Raw genomic sequence first — 21358 nt, 5'->3', positions numbered from 1 at the left:
ACCTACTAATGTAAACCCACCAAGACCACATCACAAACACACTAGATTAGATAACAAGTCATGTCCCCTCACATGTAACTGGACTGGACAGTTTGTCTTGATCATCTAATATCTAACATCTATCCCCCTCTAGTGGATGAGTTGGAGAACTGTGCACAGCTGCAGACGATTCGTTCTGAAATCAGTTTAATAAAATGTTGGATACCACCTCTTCTGTGAGTGATGAAAAAAAAATCTAAAATTGAGATTTAAGTAGAAAAACCTCTTCTTCAGCGCTATCTGTTAAAATAATCCTTGACTGTAACTGCCTTTAAATTTTAAATTATCCCAATTATATAAACACGTCATATTTGAAGTTCGGACTGTGAACAAGTTACTTTACTCATTCTTATTACTGGGTTGACTTGATTGGAGCAGCACTTTTCTTTGAGTATGTATAAGTGGCCGATGCCATCAGAGGACATTTGACCAATGAGAAAAGAGTGGCTCCAGCTCACACATGTGTAACTCCCTGCAGAACATTCACTGAGCAGTTTTTACCATAGGCTAACATTAATGATCGTTCTGTAGGCGACCCCAAAAACAAAGTCAAGAGGTCAGTTCCAGGTCAGGTCTGTTTGGGTTGGTCCCCAACTTAAGTCATAAACTTGGTTATTGTTTCACCAGAGGAGACCTTCACTCACATTGTTTAAAGTGAAGGCTGTGTCTTTATTACAGGGTATTGTCTGAGTTCAGTGATCGAGTCTTCTGTCCATTTGTAGTTCAATTCTGTAATGCAGGACTACTTTACTGCAGATAAAGTAATAATCATCTGTTTAATGGGGATGGGGGCGCATGTCCCTTACTTTTCAAAATAAAATCTCTGACCCCTGTCAAATCTGTCTTAACATTGTCCTTGCCACACCACATAAAGAGCAGATTATGTTTATCACTGAGAGGTTTTAAAGGGATTTCAAGTGAATTGGCAGGCAGAAGTGTGTGCAAAAAATGTTTATTAAAAATATTAATGAAACAGAAGCAAAAGTGAATCTCAGGAAATTCAGCAAATAGATTATAGAATGATTCAAAGCTTTTGGAACAACATTTATGTAGAATTTCTCTGTGACTGCTGACAATCATAATTTCCTCCAGTGGTCACACAAACAGCCGTGAGTACATTAAATTATACAGAATATCATTCATTACAGTTTCATCCCTCCTACCTCAATTTGACAGAGTCTAGTGACTTACTGCTTAATGCAAACAATTAAGCGATTATCACTATCACTAATTACAGACAATCACACAACTCCCAAAAAAACAGAGCTGGACTGAAACCATTCACCAAAACATAACACTGTGAAACACAAACTACGCAACTGAAACCTGTATTTCATTATGTGTGTTACATGACAGATAAAACTGAAATTAGTGATCAAATGCAAAAAACACTATTAATGGTAGGAACTAGGACCGAGTGAAAAGGGAGGAGAGCAACCTCTTCACAGTCCTCTTCATTTCCAGCCAATCCAAATCCAGATGATGGTTTTACTTTCCATATACAAAATAGTGCCTAACTAACTGGACAGATAATGGCTAGCCCAACTACCAATATAAACTTGTCACTTATGTAAAAAACAGAATACATTCACCATTTCTAAAAACAAGATGAAAAAAGGAATAGCAGAGGAGTTATAGATTACAAAGGAGTAACAACATACACATATATGTAATTGCATATTTAGTTGCATTGACATCATATTCCTATTTCATTCGTTTTAAAAGCAAAATTTTACATTTAAAACTAATTATTTAAAACTCAAAAATTGATTCAAGTGTTTTGATATACAGACTAACTCTGCAGCTAAATGTAAGTTACATTAGCATTGTTCTTTAAAACAGCCACCAAACAAGTGCACATTTCTAAGATCCGTTATGAAACCCAAAAATGTAGATTTTTCAACAAAAATGATATTCAAGCTAATTAACCAGTAATTTATATGGTCCAAAAAAGACCCTTTATTCCCTTCAATCAACTCTGATGCTTATTTTCTTCTTTTTCTGTAGTTATAATAACAGTTACATGAATACACAAACAAATGAGAGAAAGAGCTCCAGTATTGACTTTGAAAGTTATATTCACATGTGTTGTGACATCTTAGTTTATTCACTTAACTACTGACTACACTTAGCTGCCTCAACTTCATTTTATTCACAATCGCAGCACAAATTGTAGCTCAGGCCTGAGACTCTTCTTTGATGATGCACTAATGAGGTCTTCTGGGTTGCATAACACTTTCAGCTTCTGTGAGGAAAGAGAGAAATAGCAAATTCCCTAATCATCTTTACTCAGTATTGTACTGTATGTACTGTAATGGCCTGTTTCAGAGAGGTGGGTCCTATGTATGCAGTCAGATCATAGGTACAGTTTGATCAAACAGCTGCTCAAAAGGTATAACAACTGCAGATGAAGAGCAGTAACTGCAACAACAGTCTAAACATGGACCACTTTTGAGCCAGTGACCATCATCTGTTAAGTTTTCAGCATTTCTATTTTATTGTATTTGTAACAATTTGTAACATCCTTTAGCTTTTATGGCCTCACTTCACTGGTCCAGTGTAAGCTGGAGACTTCAGTGAGTTTATGTACTGTGAGTCATAATGTGGATTTATATTAAATATGTCATCATTTCCACTAGTAAGCGACGGCAAACAGAGAGAGCAGCTTAGGCTGATACTGATTTGGCAAGAAATGACTCAAACATAAACATACACAAGACTACAAATGTAATTGATATTCTATCCTCACACAATAAGCAGTAACCTTCTAGGTTTATAGGAGGTCAACAGGTCGAATTCATAGGGATTTACTGTATGTGAGCCCTGTGTTTGCATTGTTATGAAGAATAATGTAAAAGGTTTGATATAACTGATAAAACAGAAAGCTTAAGCTTTCATTACAGGGCCAAATTTTATTTTTTTTATCATTTTTTTGAAGGGCCAGATTTGGGTGACTGTCCACTATTTGAATACCACTGCTTTCTACAGATAGGTACACATTTTACTGAATTTGGTAATGATACATTTTTTACACAATATACACATTTCTCACACTTTCAACAAATAAACAATGAAAAATACACAAAGACTACATAGAGTATCTCTATTACAAGTGACTCAGAAATGGCATCTTTAGGGTTTTTTATCCATGTTCAAGACACACAGCTCTTCATTAAAAAGAGGTGCTTGAGGGGAAAGAGTCTTTGGTGATAGATTACACAGGTCCGCTGCTGGAGTGCACAAAGTTTTCAGCCTCTGTGAAAAGATAAACAAAGACGTCACTGCAGTAAGTGATAACACTCTCATCTGGACAATAACAGTATTTTATCCAGCTCACATGGAGCACATGAGAATAGAAGTGGGGGGTTTTATTGTTAATGGTTAAACTGATTTACCTGAGATAACAAAGTATGCTAATAGCTTTATCTCTGGCAGTAAATCTAAGTGATGATCGGCATACATTGTCTTATCAGCAGGTGCACTTACCTCTCGTATTGTTCCTGGAGTTCTTGCCATGCTGTAGACAATCCACAGAGGAGTCAAAAGGACTGAAGAGAGAGCCAGACATATCCCAGCAGCATAGCCCCACCAGGGGTACTGGTAGGTGTTGTTGTATTTCAGAGGCGTGAACTTGACCAGAGAGACGATCACTATGCCCTGTAAAAATAAAAGAGGAAATTAATACATTGTGGTTAAAGAATATGTATTTGTGGGTCTGTATGTTTAAACACAGATGGACAAATATGATAATTTTTTCAATGGTTTGTCCTTTTTCTAAGCTTATTGTCAGCATTGATTGTGTCTCCTGAGCATATGAACTTACAGACACAACAATAAAATACACACATACTTACAGCAAAAAAAGATGGTGAGACAAACTTCCAGCAGTATTTCATGTAAGACAAAGGCCGGTAGCCAATCATTTCCTCTATTTTGTCATAATAATGATCAGCACCTTGGACACGGCAAATGATATTAGTCACATCAACTGTATACTGTTTTTTAATCTACATTGCAGTGAAAGGATTATATATTATTATATTTGTGCGGTGGAAATGAGAAACACATCGTTATCAACCTGTGGAAATTATTTATCTCCAAAACATCACCATTTCAGGTGCTAAAAAAAATGATAATGTAGCTCATTGCCTGCTGCATATTTTTTAAAAAGCAGTGAGTCACATGATCAAATATTAATTTAAATGTTTCTTGTCAACATTATTTCAATATTTTGATGAAAAAACATCAAAATACTCTCCCAGACTGGACCAAAAAGTAGTCTTATTCATCAAGGCTGTAAACATTTGACTGTATTTTAAGTCCACATGACAAATATATTGAAGAATTATTCTGTTGCTCACCAAATATCCATCCGACACAAACAGCTTCCAAGATGCCAAAAAACATTATCGGCATCCCACTGCAAGCATAGTAGTCAAACAGCAGGAATACATAAAGTCCTCCCTACAGTACCCAACATAGAGAGGGACAGAAGAGAAGAAAGAAAAAGGAAAACTGAATGAATACCATCCATTAAAGTAAACACATGTTACAGAAACAAACAAATATGAAATATATTTGAACGAGAACAAGGCTGAGGTTAAAAATGAAGTCCTACCTCAGTCACCATAAACAGGCCAATGATGAAGGAAACAACACAGATGATCAACAGAAGAATTTTACGTCGATGACCAGTGAAAAAGAAGGATGGATACATATCTGATATGGATGTCACCAGACCTTCCAGATACACAAACTGTGGGTGAAATAAGTGGTTCATTCATACTCTCCTTTAATTGATATTTGCCACATTAATTTTATTATTAGGTTGACTTACAAGCATGACAACTTGAAGGTTAGCAAGCAATCGCAGCTTCAGTGCAATTAAGTTACAGGAGTAGCTTGAGGAAATATGTGTATTTGCTTTATTTCCAAGAGAGGATAGATACCAATATGTGAGTTAAGTTTTCATGTCTTTATTACAATGCCTAGAAGATAGAAGCACTGGTGGGATGTTGTAGGTCAATTCTAAATACTGTTAATATATATAGAAAGCAAATGCACAAAGATCTGTGTTTTCTAAATGGAGAAACCGATTGAAAGCATCTTTTCATGTTACCATCAGGTTATAATTTTCAACTGGACTGATGAGCTCATGAGAAAAAAAGTCCCATCTGATGTATGTTTGTAATGTTTTTTAATCCATTGTCTTTTTCTATTTACGTTTTCAATAAACATGGAGTAATATGAATTCAGTAAATGAATATGAGAACTTACCAAAAAGGGGGGAAAAAACTATAGGTGAAACATACATATGCATATACACACACGTATGCATTTGAATAAACCCCCCACCACTACCACCCTCTCACACACCTCCAAAAAACATTTTTAAAAATGAAGTTATGGGGTTATGTCTCCTTATGTTTTAAAATATTATTAAACCACTACACTTAACCTCACTGTCCAGTCCCAGGAAGATAATCATAATGAAGAAGAACGCAGCCCAGAGTTGAGGTAAAGGCATCATGGCGATTGCTCGAGGGTAGGCAATGAATGCCAAGCCAGGACCTGCAAATGTTCAATAATAGACATTAAAATGTGTCAGGTTCATTAGTAGACCTACTAAAGGTCATAATCATGCAACACAATAAAAGTTTGATTTGTAAAACCTGCTGAACTTGTGTTCTTAAGTGAGTTAATACAATTCTATGTGACCTTATTAAAATTACTTTTGGTGAATAAAACAGACCTTGAGGAACGTACTTTCGGCTCATGTTTTGTTTTTATGGACTGCAACTTTACAACCTGTTTCTGCTACCCCCAAGTGCTAAGTCCCAACAATAAGCTAATATAGAGCATAATGTTTGTCTATAGACCATCCCATACCTGATTCAGCCACAGTTGAGATGTCAACTCCCAATTCATATGACATGAAGCCAAGAACAGAGAAGACTGCAAACCCAGCAACAAAACTGGTTAAACTGTTCAGCAAGCACAAAAAAAAGGTGTCTCTGAAATAAATAAAAAAAGAGGATGAATATTTACTGCATTCTGAATCACATTAACAGATAAGGGCATAAAATACAGAAATGTAGATACTGTACAACAGTACTTGTCTTCCTTACTTGTAGCAGTTGTTGTTGTATTTGTTGTAACTTCCCAAAGATACCAAACAGCCGGAACACACACAATAGGAGAATAATATCTGGCTCCCAGCATCCAGCCATACCTTAAAACAGTTAGTTTAGGTTTAGTTGCTTTATTACTCCGTTTATATATTTATATGTATGTTGACAGTGCCTAGCTAATGTTGCAGCAGGAACAGTCACCTAACCTGAGGATCAGCCAGGCGTGTCACATTAGGAGAGATGTAAAATCGAATACCATTTGCAGCTCCTGGTAATGTCAAACCACGGATCAGCAATATAACCAACATCACATAGGGAAAAGTGGCTGTAAAGTAAATAACCTGTAGGTAGAACATCAGAGCATACTGCATCAACAGTGGTCTTTTATATATACTGTGTATATATACATACTTATACTCTGGTTTCAATGTGTTTCAAAATTTGGATAAAGCATAGTAAAAAAGTTCATGTGCAGAAAAAGAGTACACATCTCACTTTTCCTGAAGTTTTGACTCCTTTCCAGATACAGAAGTAACAGATGATCCAGCTCAGCAGAAGACACCCAACCAGATCCCAGCGCAAACCACCTAAAGTCTCCAGTCCTGCAGATAAACCCAGGATTCTAATTCTGTGGACACAGAGATAATAATATCAAGGGGAATATTCATGTCTCACATTATTTAAACAATTTCTTGGAGTATGAACACTTACTGCCAGAACTCGTTGACTGAAGATGTTGCATTTTCATGAAATGAATAATTTTGACCACTATCAATGCAGTTCCCTGGCGGCAGAGGAGTAAAAATAACAAATTAAAAATTTGGTTTAATCATTACAATTTGCTATTATGTTTATATCCAGCTTTATGAGAAAAATCAGTACATCATTCGACTATATTTACAGTACTTCTTCGAGAATATCCACTACAGCAATTTGTCACCAGTGACTGTAATGTCACTCATTCATTGATGGCACTTCATGTTGGTGCAAAAAACAAAGTGCAGATGTGTACCTGTATTCCATGTGTTGTTGCAGCTGGCCCAGGGGAGGACAGTGTGGAAGGAAGAGAAGAGATAGAGGAAGGCCCAAGCCAGGATGACAATGTAATACATTGCAGTGTAAAGCATAATCACTTGATTGCCGTAGCCTAAACCTATTGACAAAAAGTATGATCAAACGTCAATGAGAGGTACAAACACAAGTAATGTACAGCAACATTTCAATTACTACAATATACCATTTATATTAGCTTTTGCAAATTAATCAATATAAACATTTAGCAGTTTACCTTCAAGTAAAGGACAGATTTTCCTCCAACATGTGATTCCACCCTGACCAGTTAATTGCCCCAAAGACACCTCCAGAAAGAAGATGGGAATTCCACAGGTGAACAGAAACAAAACATAGGGCACGAAGAAAACTCCTGATGGGAAGAGTTAAGTGACAAATACAAATTATAGCGAGAAAAATACAAACACAATATACAATTTAATCCAAATTCACTGCCAAACTTTTTTAATCATTCTCACCCCCTCCATTTTTGAAGCAGAGATAAGGAAATCTCCAAACATTTCCCAGACCGATGATTTCTCCAATCACAGCTAAAATGAACTCCCTCTTGTTGGCCCACTGGCCTCTCTCGTCACATTTTGTGTGAGGATTATGTGGAAGATTCTCATCTTTCATCAGACTCTCCTCTGTATTACCTGCTGGCTCCATTGGGAATGGTCTACTGTGTCGAAATGTGAATGTAATTTTTAGTTCCTCTTAGTACAAGCAATACTTTTTTATATTACATAGGTGTTCAGAACAGAGACGTGTTATTCAAGGTCTTCACAGCATAAAAGAAATCCATCAAGTGGGCCATAGTCTGCCCTGCAACACCCATGTTACTGTTTGTCCTTGCATTCTTTCTAAGCCCTTATGTCACCCTCTCTTTCAAATCCTCCTCCTTAACTTTCTCTCTCCCTCCCGTGCATTTTTCTTTTGAATAATTAAACTCTCCAGTGACAGACCAAACCTTAGAGCTCTGCTTTTAAAACTCACACAAGTAAATCCTCATCACCTGAATCATTCTGTCAACACCAAATATATAGAGCAGAATATGGTCAGTAGTAAATGCTGAAACAAGCCTACCTGTATTGTCCTTTAACTGCCAAAATTTGCCAAATTCTTTGCAATTCCTTAAAATGATGAAGCTCCCTTCACAACACCTCTCACATGTGGACTGATTTGCATTACTGAGGAATGAGTACATAAGGAAGTAGGTGGGGCCTAAAACAACCAGATAATCATTGATTCATGCCAATGCCATAGAAGAAAAGAGACCAAAGAAAACAAGTCAGTCATTGCACAAATTGCTAGCCTGACATTAAGAAATTGGTGACTGGAGCATCCACTCCCTATACATCCTAAATCCTGTGTGTGCGGTAACAAGACGGAACATGTTACATTTTTACAAAATATCGAGTAAATACTCAGCAGAATGTTTTCCATATCTGCTAGCAAGTCAGGCAACTTATTATCCATATCTACTCTGCTGCAGTGGCTTCACTCAGATGTTGCAGATCACTGCCATAACATTCGCTAAACTGACACAACCATACAGATGCAGTCCGGTGTCTTCCTTTCTACTCTTTACCAGTCCCCAGTGGCCTTACACTCTCACTGCACTTCGTGTAGAAGAGGACATTTAAGAGATTAAAAATGCTTCCTTAACATCTCTGAACCCACTGTCTCTGAAACAGCATGCAGTTCAATTATCAGCAGTCTCGGAAAATAGGAAAGAAATTTGACTTTATCCCCATGGTTTTAGTGAAGGTATGTCTTTGTGAAACTTTAATGTTTGTTGTAACTGAATAATCATAATTATATAAACCAGGCATTCCTCTGATATTTGCTGGATGTATATCTCATATATGCTATATTAAGTTGATTAGATGCAAGATTTACTTGTGAATTATGTCAATTTGTTGTTCCTAACTTCTTTCTTGATCATACTTGTATATTATAATCTGTAATTGCATTTGTCTTAGTAAGCTAGGTGGGAAAAATATATGTGCATATATCAGTATCTGTATCAGCAATTGGCCAAAAGAGTTGGGAAATAGATAGATAGATAAATACTTTATTAATCCCAAAGGAAATTAAGGCATCCAGTAGCCCATATTAAGTCAGGTGGTACAGTCAGTCAGTCAGTCAGTCCAAAAATAAGGGGAAAAAAAGGAAAGTCAGTCATCCCTCTCCTACAGTGTGGAGCTGTAGTGCTGGATGGCCCTGGGGACAAAGGACCTCCTCAACCTGTCCACTGAGCATGACAGTGACAGAAGTCAGCTGCTGAACATACTCTTCTGTCCAGTTAAAGTGCTGTGGAGGGGGTTGCAATCACAGTCCATTATTGACAGCAGCTTGCTCAGGGTCCAATTTTCCGCCACTGATGTCAGCCTTCCTAACCAACCTGTCCAGTTGCCCAGCGTCCCTCTTCCTAGTGCTGCATCCCCAGCACACCACAGCATAGAAGAGGACAATGGCCATGACAGACTGGTAAAACATCAGGAGGACTTTGCTGCAGATGTTAAAGGACCCAAGTCTCCTGAGGAAATAGCCGGCTCTGCCCTTTCCTGTATCTTGACTGCATCTGTGTTTGCTGACCAGTCCAGTTTATTGTCCAGATGCAGCCCCAGGTATTTTTAGGTCATGCCTACCTCCACATTAATCCCCTCAATGGAGACTGGTAGCAGAGGGGGGCTGGACCTCCTGAAGTCCACAACCATCTACTTGGTCTTGGTGGCATTCAGCTGCACTTGGTTTGTTCTGCAACATTTCCCAAAGTCCTCCACCAGGCTCCTGTACTCACCCTCCAGTCCATCCCTAATACACCCCACTATTGCAGTATCATCAGAAAACTTCTGCATGTGGCCTGACTCAGAGTTGTACTTGAAGTCAGCAGTGTAGAGGGTGAACAGTACAGGGGAGAGCACAGTTTCCTGTGGTGCACCCTGCTGCTGATCACAATCTCAGATGTGAAGTCCCTGACAAACTGAGGTCTTCCTGTGAGATAGTCTGTAATCCAGGACACCAGGTGTGGATCCACTCTCATCTGCAACAGTTTATCTGTCAGTAGTGTTGATGATTTTTAATTATGCACCCTATACGTCAGTGGAGAGGGTAGACAGGAGTCCAGGATGTCTTGCGTTGAAAAGGTTTATTTATTTGATCAAGGAGAAGTTAATGAATAATCAGTACACGTTATGTTCTGAAGCTCCCTTCAATTCTGAAGTTTCTGTCCTCCGGGGATAGTCTTCAACCACACAGATAATGCCACAGGTTGAGCCATGCCCAGCATACAGAGTTTAGTCTACCGGTCTACAGATAAAAACAGTGCTTAGACGCCACTCAGGGCATTTGTCCTCCATCCCACAAGGTTCACAATATCCAACCTCTGACTACAGTTACCTCTACTCCGTTCAGAGTGACAGGAAAACACATATCTGACCTTGGCTGCTATAGCAACACTATCAGAATGCCTCCTGTTTTCCCCAAAAGGAGCAGACTTACTGTCTACTACTATCTAAAAGTGGAGACAGTGTCTAAAACCAACATTTGGTGTGACAGCAAACTGGAGTTCGACTTTTCGAGAAAAAAACTCACAAATTTGCAAGAAAAACACTCACAAATTTGCGTGAATAAAACTCGAGAAATAAACTCACATATTTGCCAGAAATAAACTCACGTCTTTAATGATGGTAAGTTAGAATGCTTTGTTAGAAAATGTAATTTGTGAAATAATTTACTTTTCCTTATGGGTTTATCTTTATTTTTCCGAGTTTCAGATCTGTTTTTCAGAGTTTCACATCTTTTTTCAGTTTCAAATATTTTTTCATATCTTTTTTTCAGATCACCATTTACAAGGTTTTCAAAACTGGATAACAAAATTATACTGTGGGAGAAGAGTGCCAAATTTGAAACTCTGAAAATGTGTGGTTGAAACACTGTAAAAACAGTGCTGTAGTTGTGAAGAAGGAAAAGAAAAAAACAAAGAAAAGTTGCAGAGATTTGAAATGAAAATTCAAATACAAAATAATGTTTTCAGAGATTTAAAAAAAAATTTCAGCCTATCAAAACACTATATACACCTTCAAAACTTAGTTCCAAAGTTTCAAATCTTTTCTACGCTTTCAAACACGGAGTTTCAAAGTTTCAATGTTTTTTCTTTCAGTTTCGCGTCATGGCAGTGTCTTGGCTCCATATTGTTGCAGATGTATATCCAACCATTTCTACAAATGACAGATATGTTGAATATCTGCGTTTCATTGTTGATCGCATTTTATGCTTTGTGTGTCATTTAACACTGCAAACCCACTTTGTCAGGGTTAGGGAAAGATCATGGTTTGAGTTTTTTGTCACCACAAAAACAACTACAAAATGTTTTTTAATGCCTTGCTAAAAACATCTGCTTTTGTCACTTGAAATGGGAAGTGGACAATGGTCTCAAAGTGACCTCAAACTCCTCGTCCTAAAAGTAAGTAAACTCATAGATGTCATCTGAACTGCATCAGTTTCCCATACTATGAATTGTAGAAACATTGATATAATGCGTATTGTTGACACATATTAAACATATTGAAAGAGAGATTCAAGCCCACGTGTAGCATCACAGCTGCTGTAACGATACATTTGTCAAACTGAGAGGTGCTGTGCATATTTATGATACGTGGCACAACAGCTAACAACTTTTCTTGAATGATTTAAATCATCTCACACGCCAGCCAGATTGGTCAGGATCTAATACCAATCTTAAATGGTCTTCTACATACTCATCTGTTACACAGGTTTATACAGTGACCAGGATGAATCCTGCTCCATCACAGATGTTTGGACATTTTGGAGAATGCCGACTGTGTTAATGAGGCTCTTATACCTTTTCTTGACTTTTACAGGCCCTTTGACACAGTGGAACACCTAGTACTTTTTATGGATCTACACCTTTTTGGTTTTGGGATTAATTTATGCTTTACAAAGACATAAATGGTTCAGTTATTCTACACCATTCTATACCCCCAATGTTTTAAGATTTGTCTTTGTCTCTAGTTTTCTGAAAGTGGACAAAATCTGGCCAAGTGCAGCTGTGTAAGCCAACAGGCTGTGACCAACATATTGTTTTGTCCAGATGAGTGAAAACAACAATCCTTGAGCTGCTCAGCACAAACTGGAAAAGAAAAAGTCTTTTTTTTTTAACATCCATGGGATTCAGTAATTGACAGAAATAACAAACAGAAACATGCAAAAAGGCCAGTGCAATTTTTTTTTGTACTGCATTTGTGGACTTAAATTGTTGATTTTATTCAAAGGAATTGAATTGATATTTACCTGTGAGATGGTCTGAGACATAATTTGGCACACAAACCTTTCATGCGTAATTGCAGGAAAAAATTAAAAAGCATGCAAAGATTTAGAAACACAACTCTGAATGAATCTATTCAAATATCTGTACATTGGGGAATCAGCTACGTTATAGGCAGCTAATTATAAGTAGCATCACAAACTAATTTATTGATTAATTGCAGGCCTGAGTCTTGCATTCATTGCATGTCCTATCGCCATGATCCCAGCTCTGGGCATCATCCTTGTTCATTATGATTGTCTTGCTTGAAGCAGACAGTCAGGTGAGATTTAGCAGTTAAGTTATTCTTAATTATGAGGTGTAATCTCTGGGGACAGGGCTGCAATTAAAACATCAATTACTAGTGTATATAAACTGACAGTTTACTCTGAGTTGATCAACACTCTGCTATTACTTCTTCAAGAATAACTTTTTTACATGAACACCTCTTAATCAAGATACTCTTTAACATGGCAGTCTATAAAGGGTGCCTGCCCGTTGAATCCAGCTAGCAATGACTTCATTCAGTTTACAGGTGAGTGCAGTAATTGTAGCTGTTTTCAAAAGGTTAATGCTCATGTCTGCAGTGAAAACAAGTCATTTTGATGGGTGTATCACACACAGACTCACTTTATAGTGTCGCAATACTGGTTTTCACAGTTGTTATTTTTTCAATCATCACTTGATGAATGTTTTCTTTTCCAAATAGGTACTTCCATATATATATATATATATATATAAAGCAGTAGTTCTGTATTCACTCCAATGGAAAGTGATTGTGATGCATTACACTGCCAGGTATTGCTCTTATTAAGTAGCGTATATGATTATTTATTTTGTTGCCTGTGTGTTATCTGATTGGTTTACATTTATATGAACATATTATCTACACATTATATATATGTATCTATGTCTTTGTGAGGATATGTGTATTTTCCTTGAGGTACATGTGCAGTATTTATACAGTGGCAACAAATTACCCCTCAGACCAACATCAGTCAAACTTCTTTCCAGCTGTCCTGTGCCTACTGTCTTGTATGTTCTTAACTCCCACAAGTCTGTAGTGCCGAATGACAAGAACTCTACAAATAATAAATGTTGCATGTTTTTTCTTTGGTCTAGTTTAGATTTGATTCTTTCTTTTCAAGGATCATTAGATTGTTTCACTAAAGAAATTCAGTTGCATATGAGCAAGCAGCTACACAGTTAACTTCCCAGACTCTGTCAGCTGCAAACACAGTGATAAAAAAAGACGTGGGAAGTAAATTCAGCAGTCAAGTTTCAAATGCACTGATTCACTGTAAATCAAAGGTACATGAACATAAGTTTAAAACCTTTGAATCATAGTTGCAAAGACTGAATGCCAGTTCACGTGTGATAAAATCTAAAAAGGATTAGATAATAAGAAAAGGGTTCAATAAGTAGGCAGAAACTGGAGGAAAAGATTTGTGTATGCTGTGGACCAGTGCTGACACCTACAGGAAGGCCTTTGAATAGACAAATTCATCTTTTATTATCGCACATTATTTGCCACCATCAAGTAAATCTGTAAAAAAAAAAAAAAAAAAAAAAATTCTGGTTAAAATAGTCAGTCTATCAAATTTATACCACCATATTAAGGTAGCTAATATGGATAATATGTCATTAAAATATGATGAAGACAGCACATCTGTAAAAGTGATGTGAAGGATTACATCGAGTCAGCTAATCTAATATCCTCTGTCAGGTTCTCCTGAAGAGTCAAAGAGCTCAAAAGTTTAACATTTTGCACAAAGAGGGAACATCTCTTATGTTCAATGCTCTGCACAATGTATTACTAATAAACTGTATTTGGATTTGAAGCCAAGCTTTTCTCACTGAGTTTCCACTGCAGCCACCAAGTGGCAGCATAACATCCCATAACATCCACAGCAGGACCTCGTATTTTGTCCCTGTGTGCCATTTGTTTGTATTCGAGATCTGAGTGATCTTCTCACTATCTGTTTTATCTAGAGCTCAATAATTAATCCATAAATAAACTAATTGTTTAATCTGCCAGTATACTGATAATCAATTTATAATGTATGTATCTTTTAAAGCATCTTTGAGCTTTGGACAGTTTGGGCAGATAAAACCAGATGTTTAAAGACATCTCCTTAGACTTGAGGAAAAATTGTGATTGCAATGTTTCACTATTTTATGACATTACAGATAAAACAATTAATTGACTAATCAAGAAAAAATTCATTAGATTAATTGATCTGGAAAATGTGTGCTGGAAAATAAGCATTAGTTGGAGCCCTGATCTTGTCCTCATTGCTCAGATGTTACCAGATTTGAGGCGTACTTATAAAGAATATTTTTAATACTATCTTTCACAGTGAACAGGAAATTAAAATAAAAACAAACACTGAGTAGCTTTGTTGAAGTAAAATGTACAAGGTGTGACACGCTGAGCTACAACACAGCTTTAGCTTCAAGTGAAAAATGGATATATGGATGGATAATGGATAATGAATAATTGTGCAAAGTACAATTTTTGGAACTCATTCTTTATTGTAACTTTCTTTTCTCTTTATTTTAGACTATTTTTGTCTCAATAAACTTTATAGTTACTATTTATGCCATCATATATTTTAGATTAATCTATAATCTATTTTTATTAGGTTTTTGTTTTGTTTTTTGGTTGTTGTTTTTTTGTTAATGTATTCACACTCATCTTTGAGGTTGGATTTATTATGGACCAGACAAAAGTGTTTGCATGCCCTCGGTGACCCCCAGCTCACTCTCTTAAAAAAAAAAAAAAAAAGTTTTAAAAAGAAGATTCATGATGTCTAATTATTTCCATTCATATATGGCCTTTTTTCCCCCCTCTGTATTGTGTTTCATGTAGCTATTTCTTTGAGTTTATTGGATTGTTGTGTTGTGTCTTTCTGCTTATTTGGTGTGCTTCTTGTTGCTATTTATTTATTGTTATATTTTACTGAAATTATGTTAGCTTAGTTGTTTTTTCTCCCTTTTTTGTTATTGTTTGTTTTTCTCCTTAAGTGTGGTTTTAAGTTTGTAGGTATTTTGCAAGCCTTTAAATTTCTCTATGTTTTCTGACCTCTCTTGACACAATCTTTTAATATCTGGATTTTATGTGTATGCAAATAAATAAAACGTAAATAAATTTAAAAACACTTAATTGTTCATAACTAAATGTAACTCTACATTAAAGCAAGACTAAATAACAGACAGGTATGTCGTGTACGTGGTCAGCATGAATGACGTGATATTTATAGTGGTTGGCTCCACGCGCCAGTCTTCCACGCGCCAGACTTCCTCGCGCCAGTCCTTTGGATCTCGCGCGCGGTTTCGGTAGGTTTTCGCACGCTCCGCAGCGGACCAATCAGCAGCCAGCTCTCCCCCTAGCAGCGTCCCGTTGCCATGCAGTCACCCAGAAACCTGCCAGGTCCTGTCCTGCGCGGAAGCGAGGGTAAGCTCTTCAAACTACGTATTCATTACATTACATTATTAGAGGGGTGAGAAGAATAATACAGCCATGAAGAATATATTTTATTATATCTATAAATATATTTCAATGTAGTTTGAAGTTTATTTTCTGCTCACTGTGACCTTAATTGTCACCATCGTAGCTAGGGTAATAATGGTGTTTGAGTTTTAAGTGTGGGGACATTCAGCGGTAGTCACAGTTGTGCATAGGTTATTATAACATGGCCAAAGGAGTGCTGCAGGCAACTGAACTGATTTTACTTTGGTCCAAACGTCAGAGGACAGCACACAGCTGCAGTTACGGTAGTAACCCGGCAGGAGACAGACACGCCTGTTGCTGTGTGTGCGTCCAATCCCGGCCAAGAGTTTACCCGAGAAATTATCTGAGGACCAATGATAGCCGCTATGTAAATGTCCTCTTGACTCGCATTGTCCCAGACCGGTTTAATGTGAAGCTGCCAGATTTATCTCTCAGTTGCAGCACAGTGGACGACAGATAAAGTGTGTGTTCAGTCGAGAAGATACCAGGATAACTAACAGCACGGCACTATTTGCTCTAAAGTGGATTTGGATTTTATGTACAACATGACATTTGAGGAACTAAGTGGGGATTATTCTCAAGAAAGGTAAATAGGTGCTTTTTTTACTACAGCAAATGCATATTTAGATGAACGTTATCGCCGGCATAGCGTTAGTGTTTGCAACATTACATGCAATAATCAGACTAATGCACGATTTAAGTCGTCTAAAAGTAATGTGTAGTCTACCCAATAACTTAGTGTTTTTACAGCTAACTGTTGGCTGTAGATATTAAAATGCAGCTCGATTTGTCAACTTTCCGATAAGTTAGTTAGCTAACACAGCGCTGCAAACGAACAAAAAGTATATGAGTACTTGACATTTCAGTCCTAAATATGCCTCTTCACTTTCCTTCAGTTGTCAAAGAGATTTCAACCACAGTACTGTTAACAGCTGGCGTTTTACGTGGTCAAACTCACGCTGCACATCTGTGTTAGCTGTTACTTAGCTCGGAGTCCAGCTAACGTTAGCTTTAAAAAACGAGGACCATGTAAACTTTTTGTCTCCGTTTTCACGTCGTTAACAGTCAGTTGTTTGATTGTGTTGCAGAATGGATTCAGTGGCGAAAGCTTTGGAAGAAGTCCTCACCTCTGCGTTACCTCAGGGCTGTATTACAGTTGGTGTCTACGAGGCAGCCAAATCCCTCAATGTGTAAGTACAAGATTATTGGATCACACAGCTGCAGAGTTAAAACATCCATTTGTACATATTTGGGTGTGTAAACTTTTGTTAGATTTAACAATGTCTAGCAGGACTAACACTATTAGAAAAAGTAAGAGCCTCTATTGTCTTTCTCTCCCCTCTCCAGAGACCCTGATAATGTGGTTTTGTGCATCCTGGCCACTGATGACGAAGATGTGAAAGATGTGGCCCTGCAGATCCACTTCACGCTCATTCAGGCTTTCTGCTGCGAGAATGACATCAACATCCTGAGAGTCAACAACACCCGGCGCCTGGCAGAAATATTGGGTGGCGGAGGAGGTGGAAAACAGAGCGGGGGTGAACCTATGGACCTACATTGTGTGCTTGTCACTGTAAGTGTCTGTTCTTACAAATCCACATGTTTTTATGGCTGCATGAATGTTGTTTTGTTGAGATTTTACACAAGATATAAAGGCATGTGCTCATGAGTGAAACTCATATTCGAGGGAGAACTTGCCGGTACTTGTTCTTGTGCATTTGGTAAACATGTGTGTGACTCCTCCCTCATGTGACTTCTGAGGAATTCCAGTACCTTGCATTTGCACACGAGCAGGGACTTTTGGATTTAGTGCAGTGCCAACCAAATGAATTGATATCTATGCATTTCAGTAATTGATCCTCTTTCTATCTATATTTTCAGAGCCCACATTCCTCATCATGGAAGGACCCTGCTTTGAGCAAAGTGAACCTCTTCTGCAGAGAGAGCCGATGTATGGACCAGTGGGTACCCATCATCAACCTGCCCGAGCGATGAAGTTTTTGCAGCAAAAACCTGTGAAAGGACTTGTATCTGCACAGGAATGGACACATTACCACCCAGAGATCAAATTCCAAAGCACTGCGGACGGGGAAAGAAAAATATGGAGGAAAAAAAAGACCCCGCTGTCTACATGGGATGTATTAAAAAGAGAAAAAAAAGCAGGGGTGGGGGTGGATTTCCACTTGGACAGGACTGTTTGGAGTTACGTCTGTCAGTTTTGGCAACCAAGATGAGATGGCGAGGCACTTGTACCGTCCTGAGGTGGACATTTGTTTTAAAAAAAATGTGAAGCTGGACACTGTACAGAAGGATAATATCATGTGTTTGCTGGGCGAAGCCTCTGTGACGAGTCAGAAAAGTGGGGAGAAAACCAGAGAATGGAGCTGTTGAGTGGACCAAGGCCTCGGCCTCTCTGCAGAAACAAAGCACTTGTTGAAACACTGGACCTTTGCAATTTCACTTATTTGATTTCAGTTGTTAATGTTGACGTTGCTATTGTCATAATTTAAAAAGGGAAGGGCTAGACATCCAGTGAAGACATTGTGTGTATTTAGTGTTTCCTATGCCAGCTGGTTTTTTGCCACAAGTAAAATTGTTCTTTTGTTACAATTTAAGTTATTTCTAATGATATTTAAATGTATTTATGTTTCTTTTTTTTTTACCTTTTAACTATTTGCAAACTCTGAATGCAAAACACATTGCTGTCAATAAAAAAGTATTTTTGAGCCAGAACGACACACGTGTTCGTTTCTCATTTCTGGAAAATTAGCAGAGCCGAACTGAATTCTGACCTTTAGCAAGCAGTTGTAAAGAGGCGTCACGTGCGGATCACAGGGGTCATGTTGGCCTCTGTGGCCTCGGTGCCATCCCTGAGCTGAAGAGAACAATAATCCTCAGCGCTCTCTCTGCACAGGCTTCTGCCTCAGTCAGCAGGACCATGCTCATTCATCCAAACTGTTTCCCTTTTCACCAATTCTCTGCGATTTGTCGGACAGTTTAGTTGCCTTTTCACCAGCTGACTTCCTAGGACAGAGCATGTGACAGCTGCACACATGCTTCACAGTGAAACAGGGAATACAGACACACAGTAGCTATATTTCAGATATTGCCATAAGTAAAATATTCATAACAGAGCAGTTATGTATGAGCAAGCTACATGCAAGGTTACATCAGGTGTTTTCATGCTATTAATGCTGCTGCCCTCGGGACCAGCTCACTGCAGACCACATGACTGGAACAGCTTGGAAAATTTTGTAAAGGACGCAGTGGCATGCAATCTGTTGTGCAAGAAGAGCCGAGCCGGTCTAAACCGCCACTCCCACTCCTACGCTCCTTTCCTTTTCCAACTGTGTCACACATACACACACGCACACACACAGGTGATCTCTCCCCAGTGTTGAATGTCAGTGATGTCACCGGGTTGATACGAGTCAGGCAATCCCCTCTCAAAAGTGCAGAGTCACGATCACAAGAAATGAGAGAAGGCAAAGTCTGTCCTTGAGTTGCACAACCCAGTCCAGTTTTTCATGTGAGAGGCGTCATGTGACAATATTTCATGTTGCAAAACTAAATGATTTATGAAAAAGGATGATTACACAATATTTCACTATTTATTTTTACACTACCACTCTCATCATTTGATGTTGTTTACCTCAATAACGTCTCTATTTTGTGTGACAGTACATTTGCATGTTTCCTCCAGTTGCTCCGGTTTCTTCCGACAATCCATACAGAACTAGGAAAACTAAACCGTGAACACGATAAACAGGTATAAAGAAGAAGAAAAAATGGATGGATGAATGGATGGATTATCACTGCACAGCCTGCTGGAAATAAAAACATATACTACCTACAACAACACTTGAGCAGAGTACCACTGGTGTGTCTTTCTATTCACTACATTACCCAAAAGCCCACACTGCAGCTATAAATAATGATGAGTGAAGTTCAATGGTATATTTGCCAGCTATAATCACTATTAAACATGACCAGTACTTGAAGCTGTATGAGGTCGACATGTATGACCTCATACAATACACCACATTGATGAAGTTTATATGATGACAAAGCATTAAGGATGTGCAGTAGTCTAAATAAACACTGGTACAGTATGACAATGATTACAATTCCCTCAAACCAGCTGAGAGTGATACCTGCATCCACGAATTCCCCTGCCCTAGAAAAGCTTCTCCAACCCTATGGTTTCAGTTGGCACTGGGTGAAAGGTTCTCTGGCGTGTGACTGTAGTGTGATGCTGGCTGATGTAATGTGGCATTGTTTTGATGGAAGGGAAAAGGTTATTTTAAGATGGGAGCAGTAGAGGGCTGATGTAAGTGTTGTAATGCCACTTTGGTCTTCCAGTAAAGTCAGTCAAAAAAATGGACTTTGAATTCGTATACAGTGTATGGAGCAAACTGGGAATGCATTGTATGACCCAAGTCAGTGTTATAATGTACAAGGAACTGTATTATACTCCATCATTGTGCCAGAGATTGAGAACGTACAGAAATCAGTGCAATCTTCTCGGTTGAAAGAAAAAGGTAAACACCAGTTTAAGATATAAAGATTGCACAATGAAGGGGAAATTCAGCACTAACATAGAAGTTAGTCTGTGCTATTCTGATCATATGGTTTGATAAAGGTGGCAATGGTTTTCTAAGTTATCAGTTGATATATTTCAGTGTTGGTCCTTTAACTGTACAGGTTAATGGATTTATTGTTTGAGATATTCCACCCAAATACGGTTCATTTGAATGTAGCCCCCAGAAACCACAAACATCTCGACATCGCATCAAAATCCAAACATTCTCTAATTACAGTCACTAATCAAAACAGTAGAAATGGAATGCAACTTTCATTTTAGGTTGGATTGCCCCTTTAGGTTTGCAAGTCATAGTTACACAGCTATGAATTGCAGAGTTGGGCAGAGTATTTAGGTCCCTCAGTAAAAGTAGCCATACAACAATGTTGAAAAAGTCTGTTACAGGTAAAGGTCCTGCAAAAAGTCATATTTCTTATATTAAGAAATTAATTAATTAATTACCATCAAAATGTAAGTAAAGATTTTTAAGAAAAATGGAAGTACTCATTACGGAGATTGACACCTGTCAGAGTGTAAGTTTGGAACCTTGAGGGTCACAAATGTTTTTATTTGTGTTTATTTAGAGTTATTATCTTTAGTTATAATCTTCAGTTTTTCAGGACTTCTCTCAGTTTTGCTGTGGGACAAGTTATTACGTGGCACACTTTTACACAACTCCTAACTAAATGTGCCTAATCAGCACAATTGAA

The 21358-nt window shown here is 37.9% G+C and overlaps 2 protein-coding genes across 2 annotated transcripts; one reads left to right on the top strand and one right to left on the bottom strand.

Annotated features, from left to right (window-relative positions):
• Positions 1–3171: 3171 nt before the first annotated feature.
• Positions 3172–9476, bottom strand: LOC133990788 (sodium- and chloride-dependent GABA transporter 2-like). The gene is made up of 15 exons (XM_062429193.1): positions 9462–9476; positions 7700–7808; positions 7459–7593; positions 7183–7323; positions 6882–6954; positions 6666–6798; positions 6377–6511; positions 6168–6271; positions 5929–6053; positions 5498–5610; positions 4658–4795; positions 4401–4503; positions 3894–3994; positions 3526–3696; positions 3172–3294 (listed from the first exon to the last, which is right to left on the bottom strand). The coding sequence occupies exons 4-15, from the start codon at positions 7295–7297 to the stop codon at positions 3172–3174; spliced, it is 1434 nt and encodes a 477-aa protein (XP_062285177.1). The 5' UTR covers positions 7298–7323; positions 7459–7593; positions 7700–7808; positions 9462–9476.
• A 7035-nt stretch (positions 9477–16511) lies between these two features.
• Positions 16512–18804, top strand: gadd45aa (growth arrest and DNA-damage-inducible, alpha, a). The gene is made up of 4 exons (XM_062428675.1): positions 16512–16652; positions 17155–17256; positions 17414–17639; positions 17948–18804. Exons 1-4 carry the CDS (start codon positions 16603–16605, stop codon positions 18059–18061), a joined length of 492 nt encoding a protein of 163 aa, XP_062284659.1. The 5' UTR covers positions 16512–16602; the 3' UTR covers positions 18062–18804.
• The last annotated feature ends 2554 nt before the right edge of the window (positions 18805–21358 follow it).

Source organism: Scomber scombrus, chromosome 11, assembly GCF_963691925.1.
Source record: "Scomber scombrus chromosome 11, fScoSco1.1, whole genome shotgun sequence".
Lineage (NCBI taxonomy): Eukaryota > Metazoa > Chordata > Actinopteri > Scombriformes > Scombridae > Scomber > Scomber scombrus.
Note: the sequence above shows the minus strand (reverse complement) of the source record. Positions and strands in the feature narration are given on the sequence as shown.

What these genes read in the sequence shown, in the direction of transcription:
- gadd45aa (XM_062428675.1), top strand. Translation starts at nt 16,603, where the DNA reads ATGTACAACATGACATTTGAGGAACTAAGTGGGGATTATTCTCAAGAA. An exon ending in GCAGCCAAATCCCTCAATGT is followed by an intron (nt 17,257 to 17,413) that starts GTAAGTACAAGA and finishes TCCCCTCTCCAG; the next exon opens with AGACCCTGATAATGTGGTTT. An exon ending in TACATTGTGTGCTTGTCACT is followed by an intron (nt 17,640 to 17,947) that starts GTAAGTGTCTGT and finishes CTATATTTTCAG; the next exon opens with AGCCCACATTCCTCATCATG.
- LOC133990788 (XM_062429193.1), bottom strand. Translation starts at nt 7,297, where the DNA reads ATGCTTTACACTGCAATGTATTACATTGTCATCCTGGCTTGGGCCTTC. An exon ending in CAACAACACATGGAATACAG is followed by an intron (nt 6,955 to 7,182) that starts GTACACATCTGC and finishes CTCTGCCGCCAG; the next exon opens with GGAACTGCATTGATAGTGGT. An exon ending in TCAGTCAACGAGTTCTGGCA is followed by an intron (nt 6,799 to 6,881) that starts GTAAGTGTTCAT and finishes CTGTGTCCACAG; the next exon opens with AATTAGAATCCTGGGTTTAT.